The sequence below is a fragment of the Anguilla anguilla genome, chromosome 12 (genome assembly GCF_013347855.1).
Source record: "Anguilla anguilla isolate fAngAng1 chromosome 12, fAngAng1.pri, whole genome shotgun sequence".
NCBI lineage: Eukaryota > Metazoa > Chordata > Actinopteri > Anguilliformes > Anguillidae > Anguilla > Anguilla anguilla.
The window spans coordinates 391,835-404,663 of record NC_049212.1 but is presented as its reverse complement, the minus strand read 5'-3'; the positions used below and the strand labels follow the sequence as shown (position 1 = coordinate 404,663).

The following is a 12,829-nucleotide window of genomic DNA, read 5'->3' as shown; positions in this document are numbered from 1 at the left end:
CATTAACGCAGAGTTGGTCCACCCTTTGCTGCTACAACAACCTCCACTCTTCTGGGAAGGGTTTACACTAGATGTTGGAGCATTGCTGCAGGGATTTTCTTCCATTCAACCAGAAGAGCATTAGTGAGGTCAAGCACTGATTAAGATTTGCCTTCACTGGAACTAAGGGACCTAGGCCAAACCATAAAAAAACAGGCCCAGACCAAAGGGTGCCCAAATACCTTTGGTCATGTAGTGTATTGAGTCACTAAACCCAAGTTGGGTTGCAGTCACTTAATCACAAATATTTACTGGCTGATTATCAACAACATTGGTAACAAACCAATCAAGTAGATCTACCATCCTGTATGTTATCATCGCAACCCTAATTTGGCACACCTGCCTCTAATTAGCAGCTCAACAAGATCTCTAGATGTTGAATGAGGTGTGCTTTTTTGGGTTGGAGTGAAAACTAACAGGACGGTAGACCTCCAGGAACAGAGTGGGCTAGCACTGCTCTACAAGCTCGGGGGCAAATGTAAACAATAGCCGCGTTTCCACCGCAGGAACTATACCCCGGAACTAGGAACCTTTTGAGGAACTCAGTGTGTTTCCACCGCAGGAACTAGGGTCTAAATTTAGTTCTGGGGGCTTTGTTTTACCCCCCAAATGGTTCCTGCTCGGGGGGTAGTACTTTCCGAAAGTACAGGAACCCTTTGAGTGGAGCTTGCAGCGCTGAACATTTCTGATTGGTCGAGTACTCACGGGATTTTTTTGTGTCTATTTTCAGGCGCCATGTTTGAAAATATGCAGGCGCAAACCAATTTATTTTCATAATAACTTCAAATCAAACTTGTATGTTATGCGGCGCAGTAGCCTACTTTTGGTTATAACCTGCCAACGTCTTGGAATTATAACGTGTGCTCTTCTGTTCTTTTCTTGCTTTAGTATTCGTTTTATAAAATGCTAAGCATTCGTGCTGGGACAGCATATTACGTACTAAAACATTCAAACGGATTAATTCGGTTGCTGAATATTTTCTTCCGGATTTTCTTAGCCCGTTGTAATTGACTCAAAACGTTTGATACAGTTATGTGAGGTATGCGGTAGTTCTGCGTAATTCACATTGGTGATACAATAAAAGCAAACTGGAAATCACCTTCTGCACTTTTTGTCAGGGTAAAATAACAGGTTAATTCTAGTAATCGTACCTTTAGCTTTTTCAGACTGCCGTAATCTTACTGCCATTTTTCAATTCCACGAAAAGACCAGGAAGACTATGGACTAATTTATGGTGCATGGTTCGCATCTGGAGGGCACACTTCGCTGCTCGGCTAGCAGTAACTTCGAAGGAAAGCAAACGGTGGCTGTACCACTACTAATTTACATTTTCACGCAAGTCCAAGTTTTCGTTTTATTCTTGTCATTTTGCGATTAGCCTATATGGAACTGACAACGAGAAAGTAATCAAACAGCAAATTGTTTACAACGTGTGCATGTTTTCTGCTGTTGTTGCCAGTTATACATAGGGCCTATAAATGTGAATGCATTCTGTCGCTTCGGATGTCAAGACATGAAAGCGAATGTTCGCATAAAAACATAATGAATGTGTTTGAGAGGATATATGAAAATCAATAAATACAAAAGTAACCATATATAGTCATTGTTGGTAACCCGTTGTATATAAGTGGAATAAACCCCTCCGGGCTGTCCCGGTTATTAGAAAATAATGTAGGCTACTTCGGTGGTAGTATGGGGTTACAGAAGAAATCATGACAGATGGACCGACGACAACATCGCTTTTTCATACGTCAGTGGGCTAATTTGCCTAATCTTCGCGGTACTTTAGACCCCGGTGGAAACGCAGACAACCATTGGCTGAAGGAACCTTTTAGTTCCTGGTAAAGTAGTTCCTGGGACTGAAAGTTCCGGGTAATTTTGGTGGAAACGCGGCTATAGAAATATACATGACTTAAATTTGAACCTCAGGTTGCTGGAAATATCAGATTGGGCTTTTAGATTTAAATTCAATTTCATGAATATGGTAATGATTCAAACTAATTTGAATTTTTAATCTTTATTTTTAATTCCTTTTTAACTGTGCAAGTCCTCATTGGTTAGCTTGATATAGCAGGTATGCACCAGTGTTGGTATCTCTGCCTGAACAAATCGCTCAGTAAGGACCTTGTGTAAGACACACACACTTCTGCTTAGCATGACAACCACGGTTCTTTGGAAATGCAGCCTGAGCATATTCTGCAATGTAAGAGGAAGAGCAATGGAACAAACCTAGGGAATCCTGAGCTCATCAAGCCTGTAGTCCCTTGAGATCAAAACACACAAAATTGTGCCGGTTGTAAGAACCCTGACGCTAGTGCGCGCGGTACACCGGTGCTGCGGCCTGTGTGCGAGATAAGAGCAGCAGAGGAGGCTGCCTCAGAATCTCATTACAAAGTGAAGCCTAAAAACTTCTCTCCAATTTGAAATTGTTATTTATGCATTGATTTCCATAAAGCTGACCGTAACAGAAGCATGCTCTTAAGACTGCTTAAGAACCCCAGAAAATTGGCATGGATGATGTTTCATACTGCCTGGAAGCAAAATACAGTTTCATATCAGCTCAATGTACCCTATAAATGGTGCCGATGGCTTCACTCAACAGCAGTTTCCAAGGAAACTTGCTTTTACAACTTGGCACTACATAATGCAATCCACTTTCCATCATGCTCTGAGCATCCATCAATCATCTGTGACTCAGATTGCTAAGCACAGCGTCACTGGCATTTGGCCCGGTAGTGGAAAATACTTCTTCTGGCTCTCCCTTCCCTTTCTCCCTTCCCATCCCATCCCATCCGATCCAGAGGTGGTGAGCTTGATTTGATGAAACTTTATGGATACATACTGGTTTTGGGCATAGCAGACATATTTTCCAGAATTTAAGGAGGCTCTTGAATGCTGCATTCAGCCAAACCATTGCCACTCAGTTCAGTCCCTGGAGCTGTGGCAGGGAGTTGAAAGGGTGACGCGTGTTTGGTCAAACTAGGACAAAGGCGGCACTGCTGGCTTGTTCAAATTGTGATTGAAGCTGAAAAATGAGCAGTCATTTCAGAGAAAGAGGACACCATTCACTGCCAGTGCACTCGTGGCGATTCTGATCTATGAAGTTAACAAGGTTCATATAGCGCATCAGACATGTAATGAATAGCTGCTATGGCCCCTACATCCCTGCAAACAATGCAGTTTAAACATGTCATGGGAACAGCAAATGCCACAACAATACCCCAGTAAACACATTTCACATCTGAATTATTCTCTCCATTGCAAGTCCACGTGGAAGAAAGAAACAGTGGAAGAGTCTGAGTAACAAGAGTTTTACAAATGCAAGTCATAATTTATTTTGGTTAGAAGGGAATGTTTGTGCAACACATAATGCCTCTCAAAAACAGGAGAACAAGAGGAAAAACAACTACATGAAAGGGAAAGCCAAACCTCCCCCCCACCCCCCAAACCCCAGAAGGAGACAGGGCACCACCTGACGATGCCCTGCATACTGAACAAACCCCCAGATGGAGACAGGGCACCACCTGACGATGCCCTGCACACTGAACAAACCCCCAGAGGGAGACAGGGCACCACCTGACGATGCCCTGCACACTGAACAAACCCCCAGAGGGAGACAGGGCACCACCTGACGATGCCCTGCACACTGAACAAACCCCCAGAGGGAGACAGGGCACCACCTGACGATGCCCTGCACACTGAACAAACTCAACTCAACTGCCCAGTGGCCCAGTTCTATTTCTTGTTTTCTTTTAGGTCACACAAGCTGAAAAGGTGTGACGTTTTTGGGGGAATAAATGTACTTCACAGATCCCAGTGAGATTTCCTCAGAAATGAACACTTAGGCACTCTGAGCACCACTGGGACAGCACAATCCCTGAGGAACTGAGCTCGTAAATATTCATAAACCTTACAGTCCACCGTCAGTCTCAGGGGAAACGAAAACCTGTCACCTGTGAATCTGCAACAGCTTAAACCAACTGACATGTTTTATTAGCTACCCGTAACACATTAGGAGTTCTGTTAATGAATACAGTATCAGTAGTGAAGAATACTGGACTCCTCTCACTATGGACATTGCAACATTAGTGTATGTTTAGGGTGAGCATGTGTGTGCGCGTGTGTACAAACACCAAATACAGATTTAATCCATCGGAGGCACTTCAGATAATGAACAGAAACTTGCAAAAAAACAAGCTTTATTTCCCCTTCCCTTTGGGCTGTAACAAATCTTCATTAAAGTACAAAGTACACATTGGGGGGGGGGGGGGGGGGGGGGGGGGTATGGAGCAGAACAGGGGACTCCTCGAAAATGAACAATTTTAGCCTGGTGAATTAAATCAGTTCCATTCCATCAGACCCTCTCTCACCCCTCTGAAATCCAGTACATTTCAAGTAAATATTTAATCTTGGAAATGTTACCTTGGTATAAGTAAATGTCACATCTGTCTCGCACTACTTTTAAAAACATAAATTAAAAATATATATTTTTTTATCACAGCAGTGTTAAAGTAAAACTGTAGCACAAATCCCAGACTTGACTTGTTTGCCATATAACCACAGTCTGAGGGGCAAGGCACATTGGAGACAACAGGGCAAAAAAGGGGGGGGGAGCAATGGAATAAAACTTACTTGTGAAAATAAAGATCTTGTGTCCAGGTTCCTGCTTGACAATCATTATTTGTGCATTTTTCATTCAATTCAGTAAATTTTGAATTTTCCATTTGCATTCAGTTTCCTATGTGCTCCAACCTTGAAATATAGAAAATGAGTCACAGCCCTATTTTTTCAAGAAAAACAAAGAATTAAGACTATAATCATGTTAAATAACAGGCAAATTAAGTAGTAGTTTGAAAATTTAAAAAATATGACATTTGTTACAGCCCATGACTACATAGACCTATACAGTATAAAACTTAATTAAAATAAAATATTTCTAATTTATTTCCTTGCCACTTCATTCAATCGTTGTACTTCTATCAAACTACTAACTTAAGAAGACACATGCTGCCAATATGCCAACACTGTCCATTAGATCAGTTTGATTTCCCCAATTCATGCTTGTTCTCGAGTCCCAGGTCCAAATACTTAAGGCTTTTTTGAGGGTTGTCTGGGAGGGAGACAAACAGTGCGTGCATGAGTGTGTGAATCAGCCCCCACAAACAGCCCCCGCAAACACTACTCACACACGATCACAGGCAACATTCAGAGAATACTTCCTTTTAAATTACAGCAGTATCGTAGTGAAACCAGTGTACATCAAAATAAACAATACATTTGCTATTCTGCTTGAGAAAGTCCTTTCTTTTTAACTTAGCAGTTGCAAGTGATCAATTTGCTTTCTTCACATGTGTACTGGGTAACTCTTCATTTCTTCATTTACAAATTAGTAGCAACTATGTCTAACATTATTTTTAAGTGAAAAAAAGATCAAAATTCTGATTTGGCTTGTAGTTACGATTAGTACTACTCTGTCAGATACTTGGCTATATGTCAGGTGTGGTAGAAAGTTTAGTCTTCCAAATGTTTAACTCCCACCCAACAAATCAACCAAATATCTCATCTCAGTAATTCAAGTGTTGGTTAAAATGACAAAAAAAAGCTACACCTTCCAAAGTTGTTTTCTAACTTGAAGCTATCCCATTCACAAATAAAGAAAGAAAAAAAAACGTTGCATATTACTAATGAACTTGCTGGGCGGAAACTGAATGTGTGAGAAACTATGCGGACACAGACGCCTGGATTTGTATCTGCACTGTAGTGTCTGAGAGAATGTCAACCGCTCTCCCTTTCTGAGGGTGCTACTCATCAGTACAAACACCTGATAAGAGATAGCTTCACTGAGAGAGCCAGTCTTGGCCATCGACCTGATTGAACATATTTAACAGTCACCTTTCAAAAATAACTTAAGAAGTGTTCATAATAAAGATGCATTAACACTAAACATATACAAAGTGTCAGTTTGTGTCCTCTGGAGAGCCAAATGAACATTTGATTCTTACAAAAGAGCAAATTAAAAAAAAAAAAGTAAACTTAAGGGGGAAAAAAGGTCAGCAGTCCCATTAAAACTGATCAAAGGAGAAACACACAGGTACGAAAATCTAAATATGTCATGCCTCAATATTGTTTTCTGAAACTGGTAACATTTTACACTTCTCTTCAGTCATCCCATTCATAAAAACACTATTCTAACAATCGGCTTAAAACCGAACAAGTGGTTCAGAGCACCCACAAATTTTTCAAACTCACTAAGATTGACTTCTACACAGAATACTATGTGATATTGTGTGGCAGATACAACTAATAGGATTAAAAAGATTTATGAAGGACCAACGTCTCAAAGTAGAACATGGCCATACATACATATTTTTTAACCATAGCCAACTGCTTCAAGTTCACATCAGTATATGCGGTTTCATTTTAAGTTACGGCTGAAGTGACATTTCCAACTGCTGACAAAACCAGAATCAGCACGCACCAACGCTGCAAAAAATGACTGCAAAAACAGGGTGTAGTGTGGAGTAGGGCAGACACAAAGCCCCACGCTAGCTTCTGTATCAGTTTATCGCCTGGTTAACCTATGCAAAGTCCACTTCTGAGGTCCAGCAATATGTTCAGCGTAGAAGCTCATACTCGTGTGGAACAGCTTGGGCAAACTGTGTATGGGTGAAGCATCACACTGAACCATTAAGAATGGGTGAGGTATCACACTGAACCATTAGGAATGGGTGAGGCCTCACACTGAACCATTAGGAATGGGTGAGGCCTCACACTGAACCATTAGGAATGGGTGAGGCCTCACACTGAACCATTAGGAATGGGTGAGGCCTCACACTGAACCATTAAGAATGGGTGAGGCCTCACACTGAACCATTAAGAAGGTTTTGGCTGTTCAGCACAGAGGAGGCCCGGGAAAGGCGTGTTGGTGGGAGAGTGCTGCATAGGGCTTCTGTGAACAGCAGCCAATATAGATAGACTCAGGCCCTGAACGTCAGAAGAACATGAACAGCGGCTCTAGATTCTGCACTCAGCAGTTCTGCATCGGTGCAAAAACATGTGACAAAATGACATTGTTAGATCAATGTTATGATAAAGAAAAGAAACGGCTATCATCATAATAATAATAATAATACCACCACCACAATGAATACACTCCCAGGTGCTAGATTTCTAGCTTGGAAATCAAACAAAATAAAAATGGACGAGGGTGCACTATAACATGGATGATAAATGGGGGAAAGAGGAAATGAAGCCCATTTAAAACGCAGAAGAAAACAGCTCGTTTTTCTAACAAGTGAGTAACATTAAGGAGTGTTATTTAGAAAACGTTTCAATTGATCACTTGCAAGATTGACAACAACAAAAACACTGCTTGCTCTTAAATATATATATATATGTATATATATAGATATGTAAATATATATATACTTTTTTAAAGTTAGCTTCATTTGAATGAATTCATTTTTATGCATTTAAGACTAAAAGATCAATAACTACGTACACAGAAGTTGTAGCTTATCTGAACCCTGGAACCTGAATATGAGTATTTCTGCTGTGGCTGGGCTCTGGGGCTCTGCCCCCCAGGGCCAGGCTCTGGTCTCTGAAGCAGGGTGCCTGGTATTCCCCGCCCACATACTCCATGCCCTGCATCACGCCAGTCTGGCCAGAGGACCCGGCCCCAGCCCTGTACTGCGTCCCTGGGGCGCAGTCTACAGGGCCCCCTGGTGGTCCCCCGTGGAATGGCAAGGCCAGGTCCTGTGACCCGGAGCTGTCACTGTTAGGCGTCGGCAGGACGCCGTTCCACATGGGCTGGAAGTAGTGGCCATTGGCGTAGGGCACGACCCCCGGCATCCCACTGACGGGCGGGGAGGGCGTAGGCTTCTCCATGGGGGCCGCCAAGCCGTAGGGCTGGCCAGCGCACGGGTCCTGCGGGTAGCTCCGCCCCTGCCGGTCCCGGGGCTGCCGACTGCAGGGGTTCCGTTCCTCTGAGACTCGCTGCTGTGGGTGAGAGAGGTGCTGCTGGTTCCAGCAGCGCTGCTGCTGCTGCTGCTGCATGTCGCTGCTGTAGACTGGCATGCGGTTGGTGGCGGCGGGTGGGGCGGCCGGCTTGTCCATGGAGCCGAGGGCGCAGGACGGAAGGGGCGCGGGGGCGGGGTTCTGGGCGGACACGCGGGAGCTGGCGTTGATGAGCAGGTTGCGGTTGATGGGGCTGGGGTTGGCGATCTGTCCCTCGCACACTGAGGTAGTGCTGGCACCCGGCCGCGGCTGGCAGAACTGGCTGATCTGCTGCACGATGCTGCTCAGGTCCGCCGGCCGGCCCTGCTGCCGGCCCGACGCCATGGACAGCGGGATGGTGGAGGTAGACACGGTCACGTTGGGCGGAGCCTCGCCGTCCGCCATCTTCCTGGGTCCATGCAGTCCGGGCAGGCCAGGGGGCTGCTGCAGAGTCTGTGCTTGGGGCAGGACCTGCGGCTGCTGCAGAGTCTGTGCTTGGGGCAGGACCTGCAGCTGCTGCAGAGTCTGTGCTTGGGGCAGGACCTGCGGCTGCTGCAGTTTTGGCAGCTGGGCCATACCTGGGAGCTGCCTCGGATCCTGCGGTGTCTGTGGATGGGGCAGGCCTGTCTGTTGCTGCTGTTGTTGTTGCAGCTGCCGTTGTAAAGTCTGTTGATGCTGCAGCATCTGTTGCTGCTGCTGTTGCTGCAGCTTCTGTTGCTGCAGCGTCTGTTGCTGCAGCTTCTGTTGCTGCAGCGTCTGTTGCTGCAGCGTCTGTTGCTGCTGCTGTTGCTGCAGCGTCTGTTGCTGCTGCTGTTGTTGCAGCGCCTGTTGCTGTTGCTGCAGCGTCTGCTGTAAAGTCTGTTGGCGCTGCAGAGTCTGTTGCTGCTGGTGTAAAGTTTGTGGATGCGGCAGGCCTTGTTGTAAAGTTTGCGGATGCAGCAGGCCTGGTTGCTGCTGCAGCTGTAAAGTTTGCGGGTGCGGGTGCAGCAGGCCCTGGCGCTGGGGCAGGGGTCTGGCCCGGGCGTTGCTCTGGGCCTGGGGGAGGTTTAAAGTGCTCTGAGTGCCGTACGGCCCGCTGGGGGGGTTCATGGTCACCTCTGGGAGCAGACGCGCTCGGCCGCTTTCAAAGCCTTTGAGGATCCCTTTGATGGGCCCTTTGAGGGGCCCCTTGACGATGGCGAGGAGGCCGGTCTTGGCGCTGGCGGGAGTCGGGTACGGGCTGTAGCGCTGGCTGGACGTGTCCAAGCCGTTCACGGTGCGCCGAATGTGCTTCCTCTGCGGAACTTTGATGCTGTTGGGGAAGATTTTTATCGTCAGTGGGCTGTCGGCAACTCTCTTAGCATAGGCATCCAGTTCCGCTGGTGTTGGATACTGTGCAGATCTCATTTTCTGGGTAGTGTCCCCTGGTGAACAAGACAAAAACACAAAAGGAAAGGCAGTTTAGGTCTGAAAGAAATATTGACTTCCTGTTGACGATGAACTCATTAATCTTTAACTATGAAAGTTCATTAAACACAAGTGATTTCATTGAGCCTTTCTTCTTTCTGAGAACAGAGAAGTCCCTATCAACCTGAAATAAACAATTCATACAAAACTGACATACATACAGAAAAATGGTAAAACTACGGTGGCCATTACATACATAAACATGCACAGGAGTAAATAAACATATCTGTGACAGAGGCATGACTGAGTGTAGGCTGTGTGTGCTCACAATAGTCACGCTGACACTGACATTACAGAGGCATTCTTTTCTACAAACGTATCTCAGCATGCAACTACTGATGCTCCAATACGATCATAAAGACTATCAGAGTTCAGTTGTGTTCTCGGGTTTGTTATTTTGTTTTGTGAAATCTTGCATCTCCAAGTGGTCTTTGTGTTTCCTGTGTTGTTAAATGCATTCTGGGAAATTAAGATTGCGGTTCGAGAGTTTTTTTCGAGAGTCACTTTGTTTTGTGTAATGTTGTGTTGCTAAATTGTTGCAGCGTTTTGGAGTTGTTTTTTCCGTTTTTATTTATTCACTTGTCTTGTCCTTAACGGCCACCCTATAAAACAAGTGCTCAGTTTAACTTTCACTGGACTGTAGACTCCATCTTGGTCCTCTCCTACTGTCTATGTTCAAACCATACAACTGGTCAAAAACATTCTACTGTAGAATCTTCTGGAAGACCAAAGGAGTACCTCCAGGTTACATTTCTTGGCCCCTCTAGTTTACCATTTGCACAAACAACTTTGACTATATTGGGGAAAAAAAGCTCTAACTATATTTAAATGCAGATGAAATGATGGTGACCATGTGCACATGCATTGAAACAGGCTATCCAAAACTGCAGGAAGCTCTATCTCTCTAGGTAATTTACAGTACAACCCTACAGCCATGTTAAGATGCTGGACATGTGAAGCGTCAGATCGTTTATAATTGTTGAATTATCTATCTAGATGCTCCTCTTTTGAAAGCAAGAAAGCCATTTTCCTCATTAATTAGGGTGACATAGATATGCTTGTGTGCCACGGACACAGTTCCTCATGGAACTCCATCACAGAGGCCACTGACCAATCACTGTTCTCTGTATCAGAGGGTTAGCAGGAGAAGTTGTAGGCCACTTCATTGGTTAAATTCGATCTAAAAGGTTGCGTTGGGCAAAGGCGTTACAAACGTTTTAGAAACTCAGTCCACGAGCCACATCAAGTAAAGCATTAAGTGGATCTGAAAAATGGATTAATCAAAAATGACACACAGTGCGATTTTCATTCCAGTCTAAGAGGCTTCCTTCCCAGTTTCACACCATCTATTAACACTGCAGTTCTGCTTTTCAGCTGCAGGACATGGTGTAAATAACAGCGAAATTTAACATGGACAGTTTATCATGAACTCACCCAGAGCTCAATCCTACCTGCAGAACCCTGAAACACATGCAGTGATATGAGCATGCACCTGCTAAAGCCCCTGCAGAACCCTGAAACACATGCAGTGATATGAGCATGCACCTGCTAAAGCCCCTGCAGAACCCTGAAACACATGCAGTGATATGAGCATGCACCTGCTAAAGCCCTTTTGGGTCTAAATGAGTCGGCAGTGTGTGGAGTGGAGCCTCCTGATTCATACTGTGCGTAATAATCTAATGCTTTTGCCTCCACGTTCCAGGTCGTTTTCAGACCCTTTCGAGTATTACTGCTTGTATACTTATATTATTCAGCCTACAAGGTAATCAGCTTGGTTAAGCTTTTATTACAGATAAGATAATCAGCCTGGTTAAGCTTGTATTATAGACTAGATAATAAGCCGGGTAAAGCTTGTTTACAAGGCTCATATTGCCTTTGGCTTTTACCGATTCGCACATTTGAGATTTTATGTTTCCATGCATCAAAAAAGTTGTTCCTGTTTGACTGAGATTATGTAAACGATGTCCTTGAGGCGAAATCTACCCTTTGTCAAGACCCGCCCAACTCCCGCTCTCCTTAGTTATGTTTGTTAATTCCATCAAGCTTTTGCTTCAGAAAGCAAGTTTCCACAGAAAACCCATTTAATCCCTTAACCCAAAGCATTTAAATAGGCAATTTCTACCTGGGTGCACTACTCTTAAATAAGGCTCGAAGGCTGGGCTCCCTAAGGCTGGGCTCTCTAATGCTGGGCTCTCTAAGGCTGGGCTCTCTAAGGCTGGGCTCTCTAAGGCTGGGCTCTCTAAGGCTGGGCTCTCTAATGCTGGGCTCTCTAAGGCTGGGCCCCCTAAGGCTGGGCTCCCTAAGGCTGGGCTCTCTAATGCTGGGCTCTCTAATGCTGGGCTCTCTAAGGCTGGGCTCTCTAAGGCTGGGCTGGGCTCCCTAAGGCTGGGCTGGGCTCTCTAATGCTGGGCTCTCTAAGGCTGGGCTCTCTAAGGCTGGGCTCTCTAAGGCTGGGCTCCCTAAGGCTGGGCTCCCTAAGGCTGGGCTCTCTAATGCTGGGCTCTCTAAGGCTGGGCTGGGCTCTCTAATGCTGGGCTGGGCTCTCTAATGCTGGGCTCCCTAAGGCTGGGCTTTCTAAGGCTGGGCTCCCTAAGGCTGGGCTCTCTAATGCTGGGCTCCCTAAGGCTGGGCTCTCTAATGCTGGGCTCTCTAATGCTGGGCTCTCTAAGGCTGGGCTCTCTAAGGCTGGGCTCTCTAAGGCTGGGCTCTCTAAGGCTGGGCTCCCTAATGCTGGGCTCTCTAAGGCTGGGCTCTCTAAGGCTGGGCTCCCTACGGCTGGGCTCTCTAAGGCTGGGCTCCCTAAGGCTGGGCTCTCTAAGGCTGGGCTCCCTAAGGCTGGGCTCTCTAATGCTGAGCTCCCGAATGCTGGGCTCTCTAATGCTGGGCTCTCTAAGGCTGGGCTCTCTAAGGCTGGGCTCCCTAATGCTGGGCTCTCTAAGGCTGGGCTCTCTAAGGCTGGGCTCCCTAAGGCTGGGCTCTCTAAGGCTGGGCTCCCTAAGGCTGGGCTCTCTAATGCTGAGCTCCCGAATGCTGGGCTCTCTAATGCTGGGCTCTCTAAGGCTGGGCTCTCTAATGCTGGGCTCTCTAAGGCTGGGCTCCCTAAGGCTGGGCTCTCTAATGCTGAGCTCCCGAATGCTGGGCTCTCTAATGCTGGGCTCTCTAAGGCTGGACTCCCTAAGGCTGGGCTGGGCTCCCCAATTAGCTGTGAAAAATTGGGCCCCAGAGAAGTAGTTCATTCAGAAGCAGTCTCCAGACCACCAGCCAGAGACAGGCAGTCTCCAGACCAACAGCCAGAGACAGGCAGTCTCCAAACCACCAGCATCTCAGTGTGAAGGCCCATTATGAAGTG

At 45.9% G+C, this 12,829-nt stretch overlaps 1 protein-coding gene across 8 annotated transcripts in view; it reads right to left on the bottom strand.

Annotated features, from left to right (window-relative positions):
- Nucleotides 1-4,221: 4,221 nt before the first annotated feature.
- LOC118209781 (protein FAM222B-like) overlaps nt 4,222-12,829 on the bottom strand; it is a 28,687-nt gene continuing 20,079 nt past the window's right edge. For all 8 annotated transcript variants that reach the window (XM_035385407.1, XM_035385412.1, XM_035385408.1 and 5 more), the window contains one exon: nt 4,222-9,437. In XM_035385407.1, the coding sequence (XP_035241298.1) occupies nt 7,555-9,437 (1,883 nt within the window). In that variant the 3' untranslated portion in view covers nt 4,222-7,554. The remainder of the gene's footprint in view (nt 9,438-12,829) is intronic.